General features: G+C 36.4%; 1 protein-coding gene across 10 annotated transcripts in view; it reads left to right on the top strand.

Annotated features, from left to right (window-relative positions):
- Positions 1-21973, top strand: part of NOL4 (nucleolar protein 4) — a 191058-nt gene that overhangs the window by 133688 nt on the left and 35397 nt on the right. For 7 of the 10 annotated variants that reach the window (XM_083823471.1, XM_083823465.1, XM_083823467.1 and 4 more), the window contains 3 exons: positions 5044-5223; positions 5977-6168; positions 18252-18365. In XM_083823471.1, the coding sequence (XP_083679597.1) occupies positions 5044-5223; positions 5977-6168; positions 18252-18365 (486 nt within the window). The remainder of the gene's footprint in view (positions 1-5043; positions 5224-5976; positions 6169-18251; positions 18366-21973) is intronic. The other 3 variants (XM_083823468.1, XM_083823464.1, XM_083823470.1) reach the window with 2 other exon arrangements.

A 21973-nucleotide genomic window follows, 5' to 3' on the forward strand; every position in this document is an offset into this window, starting at 1 on the left:
AATCATGTCTGATGGCCATACACCAGGGTCTGAGCCTACCAGGCACTGGGGGACTATTGGTAGACTGCTTTTATTCATGTTTTAAATTATTTATGTGTTATTTCTCTGAAACTAATAACACAACTTCTATTGGCAACATTGGGTTTCTGCATTACTATCTATTGCATATATCGGGTATTCTTTTATCTTGCAAACAAAGTGACGTGTTCTTTCTGCTACAAGCATATAGAAATTATTCAAGCAATAAATGAATATATTTTTCATAGAAAGGCCTCACGTGGAATAATACATGGAGTTTTGGAGTTATTCCTTGAGAAATTCAGACAGAATACAGGGCTTTTACAGCAGCCAAAGAGAAAGAATGGTCAAGAATCTGGAAAACATGAGTTTCAGAGAATGAATGAATTTTTAGGAAGTGAAGATTGAGGGGAGGGGACATGATAAGAGTCTTCAAACATCGGAAAGATTCTTGTAAGGAAGAAAGAGAATGCTCTTTTCTCCAGGTACATGTTGTCCATTGCCATATGGGATAGGTGAAAAAGAAACAGGCTTAGTACTGTTTATGAAAGTCTGAGGTAAGTGTTAAGAATATCTTAGTATTTCTGAGGATGGTGAAACATTAACCTAACATTATCTGGGAGATAGATGCGTATTAACTCCATCATTGGAAGTCTTAAGATAACTACCAGACAAACGTTGGTCAGGAATGATGTTCAGACCTTATTCTGTGGCAGCTAGATATCCTAGATTATAGTGTGATGTCCTTCCAGGTCTTTATTGTATGGTATGATAACTTCCTTCAGGTTACATTGTTACTGACTTGTGATTTCATAGAATCATGTAATGGTTTGAGTTGGAAGGGACCTTAAAGATCACCCAGTTCCAACCCTTCCACCATGGGCGGGGACACCTCCCACTAGACTGGGTTGCTCAAAGCACCATCCGGCCTGGCCTTAGAACACTTCCAGGGATGGGGCATCCACCACTTTTCTGGGCAGCCTGTTCCAGTGCCTCACCACCCTGTGAGTGAAGAATTTCTTCTGAATATGTAATCTAAATCTCCCCTTTTGTAGTTTAAAGCCTTGTCCTATCACTACACTTCCTGACAAAGAACTTTCTTGTAGGTTCTCTTTAGATACTGGAAAACTGCTATAAGGTCTCCTTGGAACCTTCTCTTCTCCAGACACAACAATCTGCACTCTCTCAACCTATTTTCATGGGAGAAGTGTTCAGCCCTCTGATCACCTCTTTATTTATTTATTAGAAGGATGTTGGTTATTTCATGTTACAAGCTCCTGAAACCAGGTTATTAGGCTTTAATAGCCTTTGATTTTTGTAATGTAGAAGAGTCTGATGCTTATTATTGCAAAGAAGAAATTGAAACAGTGAACTTGGAACCTTCAGAAAAAGACAAAGACAAGATGACCGGAGTATATCTGTCAACATCTCAGTATTTTTAAGACAACTTCATGATTTTCAGGGAGGCAGTGACCCTGGATTTAGCATTGGCCTTGTTTGTTCTCCTTGAATAAGTTCTCTTTACTTTTCTGTCACTTCCTTTTGTTACCTACATTTGTCAAACACAAAGATTTCATGTGTGGAACATCTTGTGTCTATCTAATGCTTCCACTCCATAATCACTTTAATCTTGCATTGCTGTCAAGAGATGTGTGTATTCCCTCTATCCTCTACATGCTCACACCCTCCTGCCAAACCCAAAGGTTTGTAGTTTCAGGTGGTGAACAGGAACCAAGTCTTAAACATACTGGCAAAAGGAGTTTAAAAAAAAAAAACTGGCAAAAGGAGTTTAAAAAAAAAAAAAAAAAGGGCAGGGGGTGGGGAGAAGATTTTTAGCTAGGATCACTTCTCTAGTCTAGTACCCTGAAGGAACTTAAAATTTATGTATTGAGGGATGCAGAGAAATGAATGAGATGGTACCTACCTGGCAAAAGTGGGAGCAGCCTTTTTGAAAATTGTGAACCTTAAGTCATCAGGCTTCTAAGACTTAGAGCCACAAGTGCTAAGGAAAAGATGTCCTCTGCCTCTGCTGTCTTACTCTGTTTACCACTGCAGCTGCTTAGTAGAGTAGCAAAAGAAAATGCTTATCATTTTTCACACAACTGCAGAGTCAACACAAGTGAGAGGAACGTTCTCTTCCTTCTCTGCCTAAATATTCATCTGTGTATAAATATAAAAATGTAGAAGTTTTATTCTTAACTGAATTTTTGTAACCTTAGTTTGTTGACCCACCAGCGAGGAAAAAAAACATGACAAAAACATGACTTTTTCTGCTAATGCACACAGTCATCAAATCCCCAGTGAATAACTACTTCTGCCATGCAACTTTTGCAGAGCATGCTATTCTCTAATTTTCATTTAAAATGTTAAAGATGTTCTTGAAATAAACATTTTGGAGAAAACATTGGACAAGGCCCTCTATGCAATGTTTTCTTAAAAAAAAAAAAAAAAAAAAAGGGTATTGCATTTTCTAGAGACAGCTAATACATTTTGTCCTGAATTTCTTTCCTTCACAAAAGTAAATCTCAATCCTGGTGCATAATTTATGATCTTGGCATCCAGCCCAAACATATGTACATGTTGAAATCAGTTTTGCATCTGTTTAACTATATGCACATGAGTAGTCTAATTGGATTTAGTCTGATGAAATGACTCATATGAAATCAAGTGTTTGCAGAACAAGGGTTTCAGACAGTAGGGTTCTTCAGGGCAGTAGCTTCTGCTTGCTATAACTTTATGTGATGCCTAGCACAGGAAATGGATTTTAAATTATCTAGGAGATCTCTGCATGCTGTATAGCTGTAGTAAGTGGTGAAATAAAAAAGTACCAAAGAACAAGTCTCAGTCTGAAGTCAGATCTTCTACTGCATAGCATTTGTATATAATTACAATGTGATTTTTTAAAATTATTATTTTTTTTTTTAAATCAATCCTCTCATTCCTTCATAACAGGCTACCAGGCTGCTGCTGTTGGCCTTCTGGTAGCCAATAGCAAAGTTAAATACTGTTGCTCATATATGCTAGATACCCTGATATGTTATAAGCATCATCTCCTATCAGGATGGAACTGTATTCTTCTTAAGCCTAATTATTCAATGAATTCAACACCTCCTGCAAGGAAGAGTGATCTGAATGGGCAGCAGTGTAGATACTCATCATCTTCCGAAAACAAAACATCAGTGTGCCAAAGAAGAAAATGAACATTTTTTTTTTTCTGGCTCTCCAAGGTCATCTTCCCACACCACCTCATGTCTGTCATCCTGAACACTGGGATCAGTGGTAATTTTTTTGCCTTGTAACTGTGCAGTTGTAGGAAGAGGAGGTGATGCTGAGTTTACTACTTGTTGAAGATATTTCTATCCAGAGGCTGGCTCTTCTGTTTTCTTTTGATGTTTTTTCATTCTCCCTTTGTCTATTATAAGGGTTTAGGGAGTGAAGAGACTCTTAAGAAGGGGGATGAGAGAGAAGCTGCAAGATCTGATGTTAGAAGCATTAGAAATTAAAAAGTGGAACTCAAGGGGATTTGTTCTGTGAGAATATAGTCTGGGGAGGATAGATAAGGAAGGCTTGGAGCATGAGTGCTGGAAAGGCAAGGCAAGGAAATGAATGGGAGTGACTGCAAAACCAGTGGTGTACAGAGGACCAAGATGAGATGGAAATGAAAATAGAAAAGAAAAAAATAGTTGGAGTAAGAATATAAAGCAAGAAATATACCTTAAAGTTGAATGCAGTTTCGTAGGCCTTTCCCTCCTACCTCACTGCCCAGCCACATTCTGTGGTTGATGAAAACAACACTGAATAAAAGACAGTTTTAGGAGGCTCAGAATGTAGATCAAGATATCACTTTAACCATGTGTATTTGAAATATATTCTTGATTGACACATTATGCTCTTTATATATACATATATATGTTGGTGGCATTTAGACAAGAGGCACCAAAAATAGAGATACATGTGAAATTCATTGTGTAACACCTGATACAGGACTCTCTGAAGTTAGTAAACTACAGTATACTTTGAAGCAAGAGAGGAATATCTTGAAATATTACAGGATTAAAATATTATAGAAGTAAAATAGAGCTCTGAATTACCTAAATGTGAATCTGATGGCTCTGGTGAAAATACTGTGATACTTCTGTGTGGCTGGTGCAAAGCTTTGATCTTAAAGTGTTATGTTGTAGAAAGCTTTTCATTACTGATGTCATTTTGTGGTTTTTCAGTCTGAAGCGTATGCTGAGGAAACAGGTAAATGAGGTCTTGATATTTCAAAGAGAAATGCAAAGTATTGACTCTCTTGGTAACTGAAAACTTTTTGGTCTCGGAAGTGGATAGCACTTTAATGAGATGGTCATCTGATTTATACAATAAGCTGACTATTCTGCTCAGGGAAAAAATCTGAATGCTGATATGAGGAAAGAAAGTGGTTTTGCTACATATTTCTCATCAGAGTATTCATAATATTAACCAACCTACACATCTCTAATTTGGTTTGGGGTTTTCCAAGTGAAAGCTAGAACATGATCATCTGCACATTTTGAATGTTTTGAACATATAGCGGCTCTTGAAAATATTTCTTACTGATTGAATAAATATCAGCGTTTCCTGCTTATATCTGCTTTGCCTTAAAATGTGTAATTTTTAACACTTTGGAGTTTTGTGGAAAATCTATTGCCCCTTATTTGCATCTTGGCTAATATAAAGAAGTTAGTATTTCCTAGAAGCTTCTGTATATAGTATTTGAGTCTGTATGGCAAGTACCTCAACTGTAATTATCATAGCTAATTTGCTAATTGATTTACTGAATTTGCATCTGGTCACATTTTTTATTTTTTTAAAGTATTGAAATGAATATTATTGTGATTTGTTTACTCTTACAAGGATCGTGAGCACACAATGTTGAACAAAGAATAAAAAGAAATCATGGAATTATTTAAATGTTTATAAAGCATTTTTGATGAGCAGACCTTATTTCTATGGTGAATTTTTGCAGATATATACATATCTATTTTTTAAATCTATTTTCAGTCCCCTGCACATAGCTATTCAAGCTATGACTCTGGCAAGAATGAGAGTGTAGGCAGAGGTGCTGAAGATCTGTCTTTGAATCGAGGAGATGAAGATGAGGATGACCATGATGAGCAGGAAGATCCTGAGAAGGTTAATGAGTCGGATGGGGTAGAAGCTGAGCGACTGAAAGCTTTTAATGTAAGTCCTCTTGCACTTGTTGCTTTGTTTACCTCTACTACCTCCTTTTACATGGCTATTTATGGTAAGTTTGACAATATTAAAGGCACATTAATTTAATTTGTTGGAACTTTTTCAGTTATTATATTAATGCACATTAAACTCTTGCCAACAGATAACAGATTTACTGTGTTTTATTTAGAATTTAAGGCACAGTGCCATCTTTACCAGTGGAGAAAACAAAGCTTTGTTTTGTGTGTGTATATGTGCCTGTGTGTGTGGATGTGTGGATGTGCATGTTCAGTCAGTGGATGGAAAGGGGCTGTAGCTAGTTTATCAGAAGACCATTCCAGTGGTCAGCTGTTCGCTATTGCTTTCCCAGTGTATGTAATTATGCATGAAAACGCAAGCAATTGTTCAAACAAAGAAAAGTGAGATTCACTTCAATAAAATGATGTAGCAATCACAGCTTATTGTTAATGATGAAACTTAAGTGGTGCCTATTTTCACAATCTGTTCTGGTTTATCTCACAAGTTCTGTATCCTATAGACTATTCTTTTCTTGTTCTTATTTTTTTTTTCCTTAAATTAGCTCCTCCCCACACCCCAAATAATCCTTTAAAGAACTGTTTGCTTAATATTTCTGGCTTCCCATTACAAAGCTATTCCGTGGATAGAAAAAAATGTCTTCCTATCAGTAATCAAGACAGAAAGCTAGGAAGAGAAGAGAGCAGCCCTCCAAACCCGTCTCCTCTGTCTCCCTCTTGCCAACAGATGTTTGTCAGGCTGTTTGTAGATGAAAACTTGGACCGAATGGTCCCAATCTCTAAGCAGCCAAAAGAAAAGATCCAAGCTATCATTGACTCATGCAGGCGACAATTCCCTGAGTATCAAGAGCGTGCCAGAAAGCGCATACGTACTTACCTCAAGTCCTGCAGGCGGATGAAAAGAAGTGGTTTTGAGATGGTGAGTTTTGATTTAAAACCCAGCCCTAGTTTCCATCAAAACCCCATATGTAAATCCATGACACTATTTTGTTTTCATCTTAGTGTCTTTTTTTTTTTTTTTTTGGTTTGTTTATTTATTTATTTTTGGTAATACCAGGTCAGAGTTGTTTTTTTCCCTTTTTCATTCTTCCTGAAATTTTTCCCCTTCTTCACTGGTTTAAAACTTATTTGAGACACTAGAATTCACAAGATGAACTAGTATGGATCTGTAAGAAATGAAAAACAAAACAAGGTATAAGGAGAGAAATCAAACGCTGGCTTATATAGTGACTTATTTCCTATGCAAGATTACACTTAGAGATTTTTCCTGGCAAAGTCTTGAAGTAAGATGGATTTTTCTTTAAAATGCCTCTGCTAACTGCATTTGTGTGAAGTCTATAAAAAATAGATTTTGCTAGAAAAATGCTATATCTAAGCAAATGCCCAGTGTAGTAACATTGCATTGGCAATGGTTTGTTTTTTCTTTCTTGCACATTTTATCCTACGAGCTATCAGTAATGGTTACTCCTTTGAAATCTTTCAGTTGATATATAGATATACAAAACACATCCAGTGATTTTAAAACACAGGTATCAAGTTTACATTTTGATCTGTTTTAGTAATTGTAACTGAACCAAAGACCATGAAAACAGTATACAAATGGTAGTGCTTTCAGACATTAGTATTTTAATATTACCCAGTAGCTTAAGAATGGGCAAAGGATAGCTCTTCTCACCAACTGGCAAATTTATTATCTCTAAATAAATTTTATATTTCAAAACCCCAGGAAAACTGCAAAAAAAAAAAAATAGCATCTACATACCTTATGCTTGATGTGTCTTAGCTATCTCTCTGGCCTTTAGATGACAATGAAATCACCTCATCATTACAAATAGATATCATTTAGTGATCAAACATACCATTTTTATTTTAATGAATCATCTGCAAACCCATTGATTACATAAAAATACTGGGCATGACTGAATTTTACTGTTTCTCTCTTTCTCTCTGTCTTTCTCTTTCCTGCAGTCTATGCAGAATACTTATGTCCATATGTTGTTTTAAAATGGTAGCTGACAGTTTAAAGAACAAAATATCAAGTTTATCGTAGGGTAAGACCATTACTGGATATCACAAACAGCAGAGGCAGGAACTAAAATTTTATATGTGTTTGTGACTGTGTGGCTTTATTATTTGAAACACTGGGATAATGTTGTTTCTGAACAATGGAAACATAGATGAAAATAGACAGTTAGAATAAAGGGCATCTGTACTGATAAAAGTGCCAAAGATTGACTGGTGATGTACATGTCAAATTGTATAGCCTTCAAAAATAAAAGAAGGAAAAACAGAAAGTAAATATTTTCCGTGATATAGTAAGTAGAATCAAATTATATCCATTCACTCTGGCTGAGAATAATTCAGCAACATCAAGTTCAGCTTTCATAGTGCCAAATATTTTTGCTTTGCTGTATTTTAAAATAAAAATACTTATAAAATTAGCTGATGCTAGCAAGTCTCCTCACTGTTCCGATTTATGGCGTCATTACTGTCATTACTCATGCTGATGAGCAGTTATGTAAACTGACTTTTTTTTTTTTAAATCATCTGAAAGATTTGCACAACTGCTTTTCAGTATGAATAAGGGGTTTACAATCTGACCCGTAAAAGCTAGGTTGGTTTGACTTTAGTGGATTATGCATATTTGCAAAGGTTATTTTCGTATGAATAAGGGTTGCAGGGTCAAATTTATTCCTGGAAGGGGAAAAGGAGTGGAGATTACCAGGAACGTGATTCAAATAGGCAACCTTTATAGTTCAGAAATATTCCCTATATTTATAATATTACATTTTATGATGGGCTTTATTTCTTTTCAAACAAACAAATTACCCTCTAAAATATTGACTTTGCTGCCCATGAATAGAAGTGACAAGGCACAGGTGTTCATGCCAAAGATTGCAGCTTTCATGGGCCAGAAGGGAAATCTGTCCTGCTTCCCTGTTTGCAGGTAGGAACAGGAGACAAAGTCTTTGGAGCAGCTCCCTTTTAACTTCCTAAGAGAAATACTAGTGTTTTATGTTTGTCTTGAATAATTCTGAAATGTAACACATATCCATTTTTTGTTTTTAATTATTTTCTAGTTTCTAAATTACTCTATTGGTAGCTCATAACTATAAGCCATTTGAAAAAAAAATACTATCGTGGACTGAGGCACTTGACTATATGATTATTTTGAATGTACTCACCATTTTGACAGTGGAAAAGAATCACTTTGTGTCTGGATAACAACGTTTGTTCAAAACAATCATGAAAGGACATGTCGGTGTTGATTTGAATCAGGTGCTACACACAGCTATGGCAAAACAGGATAACGATCTCCTCAGGAGCAATAGTGCTACTGTTGTTATATAAAATAGGATATCAGATAATAATCTTCACAGGTGGTGCCTTTTACTATAGAGATATTAAACACAAGTTTTTCATTTTGTTCAGGGCCAGAATGCCATGTTTCGAGCATCTAGTTGCAGGAGAAAAAGAGAATTAATTTCATAGATGGCATGTGACAATTCAGACTATGCGGAGTGGTGCAGCTATCTACAGCATCATATTGCAAAGTGAAGAGAAAATGTAAACACTAAGTTTAATTAGTGTAAGACTGCATGGTAAAGATGAAAAAGCATGCCTGAAGCCTGCTTCTGTCAGTTATTTGCCATCTGTAATCCAAATGACAGTTCTCACTGCATAACAGGCTAGTTCTAGCTCTGAGGCAATAGGAAAGGTTCTGTCTCATGAATGTTTGTGTTGTTAGCTAATATTTCTTCTTATTAATATTTTTAAGAGATGCTTACAGTTATTCTCCTACTTATGACAGCTTGGAGTCTGGAATCCAAGACAGCTTTAATAGATTCTTGTTACAAATATTCTTTTGAGGAATCCCCTTTCTGCATTGAAAATGCTTTCCTCATTTGATCTTCAGCTCGTAATTGTGCCACTTGCATTTTCATTCTGGCACAACCATATCCCTCAACAAGGCATTGTCAAAGTTTTTCTCATGAATTGCAAGATCACTTTTCTCCTCCTATTCTCTCTTGCTTATGGTCTATTGAGAACCTTCTCTTACTATATTCTGTGATCTTGCTCATAATTTTCCATTGGGAAGGAAGTTTGTTTAGTCCTGAAATCACTGGATTTTGGATGGGATCTCTGGGTTATGCTTCCACTTGTGCTGTGCCACAGAACTTTAAAAATTTCTTAAAGAAAATGTTTGTTTTTCTCATCATTTGACCATAAGCAAAAGAAAAAATGAATTATTGCTCCTCTTAAGGACTGATGTTAATGAGAATTCCTTTCTATACATTAAGTGGTTGTGATCTGTGTATGCTAAACAAGAGTTTTCTCCCTGAAATAGTCAAATGACTTATTTCACTAATCTTTTAAAATTTGTACTTTAGACTTTTCCCTGCCTATGTATCTGTGAAAAAATGCCAACTGGCAAAATCAAAAAGGTAATAGACAGCTGCTGAGTACACATGATATTTACTTACTTAGTTACAGTCCAGAAAATTGTAATGTTTGAAATGATCAAATGGAGTTGAATTAACTTAATCCAATTTTCTTTCTACTATCTGCTCCTTTCCATCTTCAGGATCTCCTATCATCAGACTGAGTTTCTGCATTTCATTTGAAACCGCACCTTAGAGTGCCTTTTGCACAGATATGCACTTTTTCCCATGTGTGTATCAAGGCTTAAACTCTCAAACATAAAAAGTTTTGTTTAAACAAGAGTAAACCCTCCTTGCTAGGCACTACTGTCATACAAAGAAATACTATCAAAGAACCAAGTGTTACTGCTGTTATATATTGGAGAGAAAAGGCTAGTTACAAATGGCTTTCATTGTCTGAAGATGTTTGGATGTGTCAGCGATGAGGAAAGGAGTCACACCATGACTAAAGACTGTTCCTAAGTAAGAAGGAGCTGAGGAGAACAATAACAGGATCTATCCTATTGATTGTTATCTATCAATAACAAATAAGCAAGCTTGATGTCTTTTGCTGCTTCTGTGTTTTGTTTGTTCTAATTGGCTGTAAGAGGTGTTTTAACAATTTGCAACTGTGCACATGCTGACCAAGATGTTTTAAATGCATCTAGTGAGTTGGAGTGCTTTTTTATTGTGATTGAGTGACTTCTGTGGGGACTTTTCAAAGGGTGGTATGTCTTCTGAAATTTGCCTCTTGGAAATGTCTCTCTTTGTAGGTTTTAGCTTTACAGAGAGGAAGTTTTCATTTCAGTAATTTAGTTTTGAGTAGTCCAGCTGCCCTTGCAGTCACTTGGCTTTTCAGTCCTCCAGGCCTCTGTTGACTGTAAAGGTCATAAGCATTTTCAGGAAGGTGAAGGTCTGTGGGTCCAGGTACACAAACCTAATCCTGATTGATTAAGCAGAGAAGCATTAAGAAAATTATCACAAGAACAGTTGCATGAGTATCTAAAAATAGTAACAGAATTGTTATTTTGTACTGTATCCCAAACTGTCCTGATTTGTCACTTTGCTTTCTAAGTGTTTCTCCCATGTGAAACAGTGGTTAGCATATGCAAGTCTGACGAGTAAGCTGTTTAAAAAGGGAGAAACTATTCTCTGGCAAACTGTGACTTTTTGCACTTGGTCTCACGTATCCTGAAAATTTTCAAGAAACAGTTTCTTTAAAGTTTATAATCCTCTTCCCCCTCCCCTCTCCCCACAATTTTTAAATGAATACTGAAGTAATTTTTCAGAACTACATTTTAAGACTATCTCAAATGCCTTTTGCTTTTTAGTAACTGATGCAAATATAAGCAATTTTCAGAATGGCTAGCAGAAGAATTTACACTGTTTCCAGTAACTTTGGTATATGTGAAGAAGATAGCTTTGGAAAAAGGCATGATAAGCGGGAAAAAAAAAAGGATGAAAACTTAAAAAGTGAAAAATACTTTGCAACCTGATATTAATTGGTATTATACATTCTGTGAGAGGAAAAGGCAGGAATGTAACTTTGCCATTTGTTTCACTCTCTTACTGAAAAATTGCAATAAATTATGAAATAGGAACCACCACCACCACTGCCTCTCCCCAACAACTATTTTAGGGAAAGATTAAAATCTGGGATAAAAAGCATTTTCAGCCTGACTGAAATTGAAGATTGAAATAATGAATTCAGGAAGAAAAAAAAAAAAGTACTAAGTATATCAGTTTTCTCTCGTACTGTAATTCTGACATATTATGACCCCTGCTACAGTGTTACTTGATGAGCTACCTTCAGTCAGTAGTTTAAGAGTAGGTGACCCAGTTCACTGTTTTGAATTAGGAAATAATGTTAAATCAGACTCAGTTGTTTCTGGTCCTCTGGAACTTTATGACCAAACTGTTTGCTGCAAGAGAGCGCCCAGTTCAATCTATTGAAACCAAACCTATCTTGAACAGAGTTAGTTCAGCCCAATGATTTCTATGGTTCTCTTTCACTCTGAAATACCATATATATTTAGGATAGAGGTAATCTCACCTATGTTTACTAGCTAAGAGCTAAGGTGATAGAAAAATTAGTTGAGGGGCTCCCTCAGCAATCAGTGAAGTCCATAGATGACACTCTCCTGAGAAACTATCCCCAGCTGTCTTGAGAGTCAACTTCTGGAGATACCTGTCTTTTAAAAGAAATGAAAAAGGAGCCTAGATAACTAGTATGGACGAAAATACCCAGGTTTTATGCAGATTAAGTTAGATGTATCTTATTTCTGTTATTAACAAAAAATAATTAAAATTTCCACTAGCCCAAGTGAAAATGCTTTCTTATGTAAGTGGACCAGGACTTGGCTCCATATGTAGGGGCAGCAGCAACAGGAGAAAAGTAGTTGGCTGAAAAATATCAGTTGCTTAACTTATGGGAATTCCTTAACACAGGAATATGGATATGTTGGTTTATATATATCTGTTAGGTATTTAGGTGCTGTCAAATCAATGTGCAATATGCAATGTTTCAATTAAATGTGCTTTAAAGCTGAAAACTTTTAAAAAGTGGTATGATTATAACTGAACATTTCAAAAAGCCTTCTCTACCTCTTAGGAAAAAAATACTTCTAGTTGTTTCTTTGAATTCCTTAGAAGGTGTTACAATTGAGTATTTATTGCAGCTTCACTGCAGGCTGCAAGACTGAGCAAAATACAACAAAACCCAGTCAGAAACAGTTGCTGCAAGTGTTAAAATGCCACTCCGGTTGTTCATATTTCATAGTTCTCTAAATAATTACAAAATTACATCCAACAGACTGCAGTACCATACTTTACTGTGTAAATTTAAAAATACTCTGCAGAATTTTTTCAGAATCCTTTTAACTGTGCGGTGTAGGATGGTTCTGTGCCATACAACTGCATTACACTGAGTAAAAAAATCTCATTGAAGATAACCCATACCCTTTCTTAGAAGGTATTGTGGAAATTTTCTGTGAAAAGCTGCTAATTAAGGATTGCACACTGTTATTAGATATATGTTAGGGATTTTCACACATTGTCTTAGATCTTGATACGTTATTATGAAAGGTTTGTGGCATAATATTTCATTTTGGCAATGAACTGGTTTATGATGCATAAGGAAAAGCTGACATGCAGGAAAGCAGTAGGGAGCTTTGCAGTGTGGGGAATGCAGACTGCTTGGGTGCCTCTGGAAAAACTCAGTAATTGCCAGCAAGACATCTTAGGCATTCATCTTCACCTTTGGATGGCCAATTGCTTTGGAAAATTTGTTTTCATGTTTGAGTAATAGTTAAAATATGTCCTCATTCACACATTTATATTAGTTGTTAGAGTCTCTATGAACAAAAGAAAGTAGCTTGCGTGTTTACGTGCTTGCAACTGTCTTATACGCCAAGATTCTCCATTCCGGTGTTAATTGACCTAAACTACAAGGGAGTATTTATGCACAAATGCCAGGATATAAAGTTTTGTGTTTTACCAGGTGTGCATGTGTGCCCGTTTTTTGAAATAATTGATAGCTGATTTTTTTCAGAACTGAGTCAGACCTGTGTAAAGTGTGTCAGAGTACCTAGACCAAGCTCCTGTATGAAAAGTTTGGCTTTTATTTAGAAGGAAATACTAGACCTAACAGAAAATGCTAATGCAGTAACTTTACAGGCAACAGTTTTGTAACCACAGGACAGCATACACAGCAGGTTAGAAACATCTTTCTGGTGAATACGCTGATCCTAGTTAGTGGTTTAGACTGAAAATAGTCCCTGTATTATATCTGTAATTGGTAGACTTGTACTACAAATGCACATTTGAAATTAGAAAATGACTTTCTTTTATTTTTTATTTTTTTTTTTTGATTCTATATAGAAACAAATTATGTGAACATTGCAAAAAGGGCATTTTATGTTTCCCATAACATTACTGAAAAGGCACATCACTTCAAACAGCAGACCTGGTGATATTGCATATAGTTGATGTGTGCCACAAAATAGGTATTTTTCAGCATATTAAAAGTACCAGCCTCTGTTATGTTAGGGAACCACAGATTATATTAATAGAGTTATTTTTTAGAGGATCTTGGCCAAAGATTCCTGATTTCAAGTATGGAAAAAATCAACAAGTTTGCAGAACTACTCCATCACTCCAGAAATCTTGTTTTAAGAGCTTTAATTATTGAGAGCCAGATCTAACCACCACCACCACCTCCTCTGAAATATTTTGATTAGTTTTAATGTTTTTGAAAGCAGACCAATGGTTATTTGACTTCAAAGGAAAATCAGCTAATTTGTTTTTTCTTGAAGAAATTTGCTAAAATATATTTGCCAATAGTTTTTTTTTTTTCTTCAGAAAGACATAAGGGGTTAATTGTGTGAAGTTTTCATATTAACTTGCACAAAAATTATTTATCTTAAAACCATGCAGAATGTCCCGTCCAGTATGGTGGTTAAGTGTGCTTGTTTCTTTGTCGTCATCATCATCATCATTATCTTAAGGTTCTGTGGTGGTCTCAAGAATCAGATTTAAACTGCCTTGAAAGGCGGTTTCAAATATGAGAGGACTGGAGGTGGTTGGTCATCTCCTTTGGGTTACTGAGGGAATTTCAACCAGCTCCTGAATGCCAGTCTTTTCAAAAGATGTTAGAAACAGAGGCATCCACACGTACATGAAAGTTAGCAGACTTTCCTTACATGTTTTGTTAAAATGCTCTTCACCTACATTGTGTTAGGGGTTGAACATGAGTTGGGTGCCAGCCGAAAAGAAGTACAAAAACAAAGAACTATGTGTTCAAAATGTGGCTGTTGTTTTAGTGCAGACACAAGCATTGTTTCATTTCCAAATACGGAAGAGTTTTGTATACTGCTGCTGTGTGATGGACCAAAGTGTATAGTCTTCTGCAAAGGTCTGCGTTAAGATGTTTTTTAAGATTCCATCCAAGTTTTATTCATCTCTTCACCTGAAAATTACTATAAAATTGCCACTTGCCTCTTTTCTATCTGTCATTGTTTCAAAATGACAAAAATGATATCCTGCCTTACAATTTTGCCATGTGAGTTCTTTGTTTTGATGATAGACTAAAGATTAGAGGCTTGGTTCATAATTTTTTTTTTTTTTTTACACATGGGTAGTTCCAGTAGAGCTATGTCCTGATTTACATCACTGTGAGGTGACAGAAATACAAGTCTGGGGCTGGGGCTGTGAATGTTATGTATCAAACAACAGTAGGTATGTTCTGCCAGTTAAAGCTGGTCAGGATTTTTTTTTAATTTTTTTTCCCCTCCCCTTTAAGAAATATGAATTTGTCCAGTAAAATGAAACCTGGTTTCCTGCTAGACCAGTGGGCAGGTTGTGGATCCAGGGATTGTTTGTGGAGCCTGTGAGCCCTTGGAAATAAGGACTCCATGGCTCCCACATTTCCTGCTGTACTCTCAAACATGCAGGAACCAAAGCTCTGCTATCGGCAGAAAGAACCCTGGCAGCCTAAAAAACACTGGTTTGCCTGAGACCTGCAGGCTCCCTTCTGCAGAATTGAATGATGTTGCTTTTGTCACATTTCCCTAGGTTTTTCTGTCTCACCCTTGGATAGGGAGTTTAGAAATGTGCAGAACCCCACAGGGACTGGGTTGGCTTTATAGCTGGTAGTCATGACAGGGGTCATGAATAATCAGAAATATAGAAAATGAGGAAGTTAAGCTAAGCCAGAAGGGGCCTTTGAGCTTAGAAGATGGGGCAGTGACTTCAATTTATTTAGAAATACATAATAATAATAATAAAAAGATTATTTCAAAGTGTTTTTTCCCTCTTAGGCAAGGCTTTTCAAAATCGATCTTTTTGACGTATCACAGATATGGCATTTCATGGACCAGAAAATCTTCTTTTTAACAGCTCTACTATTAGTGACAGAAGACTGTTCATCTTCTCAATCAATGCCAGACTAGGGCTCTGCCTGAGCTGAGTTGATAGAGCATGAACCTTAATCAGATGATTTTCCTCCTGTGCATTGTTACAGTATTTTAATCCCCAGGTGACTCAACCATGCATTCATTACATTCTCCCTAGGGTTCATTCTAGATAATTCTTGACATGAACATATCAACAGCCAGCTGCAGTGATGTGTGAGAAATTACAGGTTAACACATATTTCAAGAGGAGTATACTCCATTACTTGGAGTTTAATTCATTTTTGCAGGTATTATTTTTTGAGTTCAATGTTTCAGTGGCAAACATAACTGCTACAGTCTTTTTGAGAGGAACGAGTGTTTGGTTATAATGGTGACTCATTTTTAATGTTAATAAACACTTCAATAAACTCATTCTCTCCCATAAGCAAATAATCTAGGGAATTGAGTTCATTTTACTTTTTTGTCATTACATTATTTTCTGGGCCCATACATTGCCTTCTATGTGTCTGGTATGTATGTATGGTTGTAGCTCTGAGCTGTAACTGTAGCTGGAGAAATTAACCAGGTGTATACTCACCATTTTTCTGGACCGTCATTGTGTGGCCACTGTTAGAGGAACACATTGAGACTTCCATGCAGCTAACAGTTGATGTACCTGAAACATATATAAAATGGTGGCATTTATAGTGATGCTTGGCCACCAAATATAGAGAGGAATCTAGCGTGGCTAAGTGATGCAATAACATATTCAGATCATCATCACCAGAACGTCACCATTCTAGGGAAGTAAAATAATTTTGTCAGTGAAAGCCTCCCTAAAAGGCTTACTCCCTCCTCTGGAGATCTGAGAAAGGTGTCTGCATGTACTGTAATGTTAACTTTTGTAATGACACCAGGGTTTAACATCTGTGTCCTTCACCTTTTGAATGATTTATTTTCAAAAGTGCATGGAAATGCATTGCTGTGCGAACTGTAAACAAGTTCAATAGGTTTCGTTCTGTCAAATCAATCCAAATGTCATGTTTTATTGCAGTATTGCTGGTGACTGTCTTTCTTACACAGCTGTTACTGATGCTAGAGAGCTTGTTTTGTATGAGTGGGGAGAATTAAGCCAAGAGCACTAGAGATGGAGACCATAAATCCATGTCTATTTCTAAAAGCTAGTTCAGCCTCTGGTCCCAGACTGCTGTCCCATGCATTAGAGAAGGTACAGCAAGAGATAATCAATTGCCATTCTGCAGAGGACATTCAAAGTCCATAAATGGATTTTAATTTTTAAAGGTAAAAATGTAATATTAGTAATGGTCTCCTAACAGTTTCTGGAATATTATGAAAATCATAAAATCAGTTGAGCCAATATAATGAATCTGTTCTAAGGTTGTATAAGAGCTGAACAGAATACTTCAAAATCTGCTTCCAAAACTCAATGACATTTCTCAGCAGGTTCACAACTATGTTTTGGGGAATAAGAAAAGGAACTCAAACAAACCCTAAATAACCAGACACACACACACACACACAGCCCCACCCAGTCAAAAACAAAACAACAGAAGAAAAAAAAAACTACACATATGGCCAGTTCCTCAGTAGCTGTAAAGTCACACAGTTCTTTTGAGTCAATGAAGCTTTGAAAATATACGGAAGTTCAGAACGTGGTCTAATAAATTGCAGTCTCTGGAGTGCGCTATTATATGTGTACATAACTGTATCTGTGATGTTGTTCTGATTTTCTTTATTTTCTGGATAGTTCTAATATATCTTTTTATACTAAAGAATAAGACTAGTTTTATATTGTGAACCTCACCTCCCAGATTGTTTGGTATGTAATTAGGAAAAAAGATGTGTAAACAGTCTTCTCAATGAATGGGTGGGGAAGATCATATTGGAATTCATAACTGACAGCAGATCAAAAAATATATCATATAATATATAAAATATCATTCTTTTTGTTTTGTTTTTGTGATTCATTGCACCTTTAACCAAAAGCATGTAAATGCTGTGAAATTCGTAATGAAAGGTTTTGTATGGGAAAAATGAACCATATCTAGTTGAACCTCAAAATATCTACATTGTTGGAAGGCTGGCATTATCAAGAGAAAAACAGATTTTTTAAAAGTCATTTTAATCACATCAGTCATTTTGCAGCAAGAAATGCAAATGTTCATATACTACAGATTGAGACTCCTCTGAAATGTTCTGACAATCTGTTATGTTGTGAGTGATGTTTCAGTCCTATCACTTGTTTTTTTTTTGTTTTGTTTTGGTTTGTTTTTTATGACTATAAAAAACCAATAGTCATCTCTGTCACATGCTGTACGGGATAAAAAGCCTCTCAGTTTTCTTAACAAGAATCAGACGGCCAGGGTGCTGCTGGAACGCAGAGAATATGCCACTGTCTGTTCAAAGTACAGCGTAATGAGCCAGACTAAACACACTGGACAATAGAGCTGTGGGGGGAAAGGGCTTCTCATGGATCCGCGGATCAGCTGCAGCTTTAACATCTAACTAGTTTCATTTTTCATCTTTACAAGTTCCATTTCCCTGTTTTGTTGCTATAAGCTACATTTCAATGAGCAGACTTTCCTGCCTAGGTGATGGTATTTGTATGCTTTGATAAGGATATCGTGGATTATGCTAGAAATAATTTCTGTTTCTTTTCTCTTTCATAGTCACGACCTATTCCCTCACACCTTACTTCAGCAGTTGCAGAGAGTATCCTGGCTTCCGCCTGTGAGAGTGAAAGCAGAAATGCTGCAAAAAGGATGCGGTTGGATAGACAACAGGTACTGTTTTGCTTGGGGGTCTTCCACATCCATATTTATAAATGCACTGGACTCATTTACATTGGATACCATGCAGAAGGGTGGTGCAATCCCTTATACATTTCTTGCGAGCAAGGGTAATGACAAATACAAAAGCTGTAGTTCTTTAAATGATACGCCAGCATGTCTTTGTCTACATATATTTACATAAGCTGTATGAGGGTGCCTAGTGTATTTTTAAAGTCCAGCTGGATAATGCTACATATTTGCTTTTTAATGGTTATAGATTTTGAGGACGTAGTGTGCAATCTGCCTACTAGTCTTACAGGTAACAGAACATGCAGTATATATGTTACACAGATATCAGAAAATGTGCATGTATACATGAGTCAGAATGTTTAGCTGTGCACATAATCTCTTTCAAATATTTGTATGTATTTGTAAACGTAAGGTGAAATCGTGTATTCTGAAAATACCTATGTGCCTAAAAAAGAAAAGTTATTATGATATAGATATATATATACATAAATGCTGTCAAGTGACTTACTAGTGAGATTTTTAACCTCGTATAAATATTTATTTATTTATTTTTGTATGTGATTGTGCACCTGTTACATTGTGTGTTAGGATTTCATTGTTTTTAAATTGCTAAAAATCACGTTTTCTTTCAGTATTTTAAAGCCAAACTGGTAGCTTGTTTTACACTTTGATTATTTAGTTACTCTGAGGATACAGTCAATGTCTAACATTTTTACTGCAAAAAACTTTTACGCTTTATTTCCATTAGATATGCCTCAGTCATGGTAGATGAACCTTTTTTTTTTTTTTTTTTTGTGGAATGCAGTGTTTAAAAGAACATTTTCTTTTTATACATAGTCCATTGACTTCTTTCAGGTCTTTCCCTAACTAAAGAAAGGATACTTAATACCATACTTGGATTATTGTTAATTAGGATCTGAGAGGGAATACTGCTATATTTTTTCTGCTTTTATACTTTTTAAAAAATATTTTCATCAATGCTGTACATTTGCATTAAGATTTAAAAATAACATGTCAAAGCATTGTAATGTTAAGTATGGCTTAGTACTCATTCAGGTTGTGCAGGTTTTACATGCTGTCAATTTTTCTCTGATTTGTCAAGTAACAATTAAAAAAGAAAACTACAAACTCAACGTGCTTGCCTTAGCCAAGGAGACTAAGAAAAGACTTGTCCAAACAGCAGTTACTTTCATTGCACTGTCTGGAGACTAACCTGACCTCAGTAATTACAAAAATAGTGGCTCCTTAGTGCAGACAGGGTAAAGCAGAATTTTTGAGTGATTTAAACAAGAAACCCATAATACTCTCCAAGGAGTCAGAGAGCTGTTGAAACAAGCACATTGAAAAAGCTGTAGACAGAGGTCAGAAAGCATATTAATAGGATTTTTCTTACTTTTATTTGTGGTGCTACTATCACTGAAGGATTTGGTAATGATTTTCATTGAGGGGTGAAGTGTTTCTTTACTTTTACTTACAGAATTCAAAACTTGTCAGTAGCATGGCTTCAAACTGATCATCTTTCTTTCAGAGGTGATGTTAAAGTAGCAAAGTTGCCTACCAAGAAGAGGCATTGGAGTCTGCTTCCTTCAGCTCCCTCCTCTTTTTGTCAGTGAGCTCCAGGAACATTGTGGAGACAGTTGCAAATAGCCCCAGCTATTTGGTTCAATAAACAGTAAATTAGCTCAGTTGATGTAGATTTGGTACTTGCAAAACTATTTGTGAATTCAGGATAAATTTGCTGAATAGCTTTGTCTGGAAAAAAATGTGAATGTGTTAGCTAGCTCCATTAAACCTACAGTAAGAAACTTACCCTAAAGGGGGGAGTAGTTAAGACTGTCATTAAAGAAGTAGAAAACCTTGGTTCTAGCCCCAATTCCATTGAAATGTAATTATTTATTCCAAGTACATAATATTAACAAAGTAGATTGAGAACAAAGCATTCCAGAATATATCTGACTGGGGTATTTAAAACAAACTACTGTGTTCAGTTCTCATGCTGAAATGGGAGGTAGACCTGTATCCAGGGACAGTCCATTACAGGTAAAAAGGACTCTATCCATCTTTTATTATTTTTATCTTTTATTTAATTTTAAATTTCATTCACTTTTCTTACATATATCCCAAACGAAAGTTTTTCAATGATTTATTTCTTAAATAGAGCAAGTTCCTGCACTTTGGTTACAACAACCCCATGCAATGCTACAGGCTTGGGCACAGTGGCTAGAAAGCTGTGCAGAGGAAAAGGATCTGGGGGTGCTGGTTGATGCTTGCCTGAACGTGAGCCAGCAGTGTGCCCAGGTGGCCAAGAAGGCCAACGGCATCCTGGCTTGTATCAGGAATAGTATAGCCAGCAGGACCAGGGAAGTGATCATTCCCCTGTACTCTGCTCTGGTGAGGCCTCACCTTGAGTACTGTGTTCAGTTTTGGGCCCCTCAGTACAAGAAGGACATCGAGGCCCTGGAGCACGTCCAGAGAAGGGCTATGAAGCTGGTGAAGGGCCTGGAACACAAGTCTTCAAGAGGAGTGGCTAAGGGCACTGGGGTTGTTTAGTCTGGAGAAGAGGAGGCTCAGAGGAGACCTTATTGCTCTCTACAACTTCCTGAAAGGAAGGTGTGGGGAGCTGGGGTTCAGCCTCTTCTCGCAGATAACTAGCGATAGAGCCAGAGGGAATGGCCTCAAGTTGTGCCAGGGGAGGTTCGTGTTGGAAATTAGGAGACATTTCTTCTCAGAAAGAGCAGTCAGGCATTGGAACAGGTTGCCCAGGGAAGAGGTGGACTCACCACCATCCCTGGAGGTGTTTAAGGAAAGGGTAGATGAGGTACTTAGGGACATGATTTAGTGGTGGGTGACATTGATGGTAGGGGGATGGTTGGACCAGATGATCTTGGAGGTCTTTTCCAACATTAATAATTCCATGATTCTATGATTCTAAGGTCGAGAAGGTTCAATTCACCCTGCTTTTTTCTTTCCTTTTTTTTTTTCACTGTTCTATAGCTTTGAAAACAAAAACAAATTTAAAAACCAAACCATACCAACAGAAAACTTGTTTTCTTCTTAATATAGCTCTACTTTTGCTTTGTAATTGTAATTTTTCAATATTGAGCATTAAACAAATGGGGTGGACTCAGGCTTTAAGGACCCTTCAGTGGAAGTTTGGGAGGAGAAAAGGGGAAAAAAGATGTAGATAATGAAAATTACCACTTCATAAATTTTATCAAGAGAGTTTCTAACAGAGGACAAACATTTGATGGTTCTGGAAAGTAGATTGTTAAGAGGGTATGGTGAGAGCACTCATTCAGCACTTCCCCTCAGACATGAATGGAAGCATTGCATTAAAGATGCTTTATTGCATGCAGCAAAGTGAAGGATTGCCTTTTATTTTTCCTCTAGAGGGGTAGATCTGTCTTAGATCAAGATGTAATTTGAAACCTCATCACCATCTTTCAGAAGATATACAAACATACATACATATTTTATGGGTAATATTCTGAAATATATTTTTCAGAATATGGCATACGTACATTTACAGATATAGATAGAAAACCTAATGCATATGTATGGAGGACTTTTCAGGGAAACTCAGTAATTCA

The sequence above is a fragment of the Anser anser genome (genome assembly GCF_964211835.1).
Source record: "Anser anser genome assembly, chromosome: 2".
Classification (NCBI taxonomy): Eukaryota; Metazoa; Chordata; class Aves; order Anseriformes; family Anatidae; genus Anser; species Anser anser.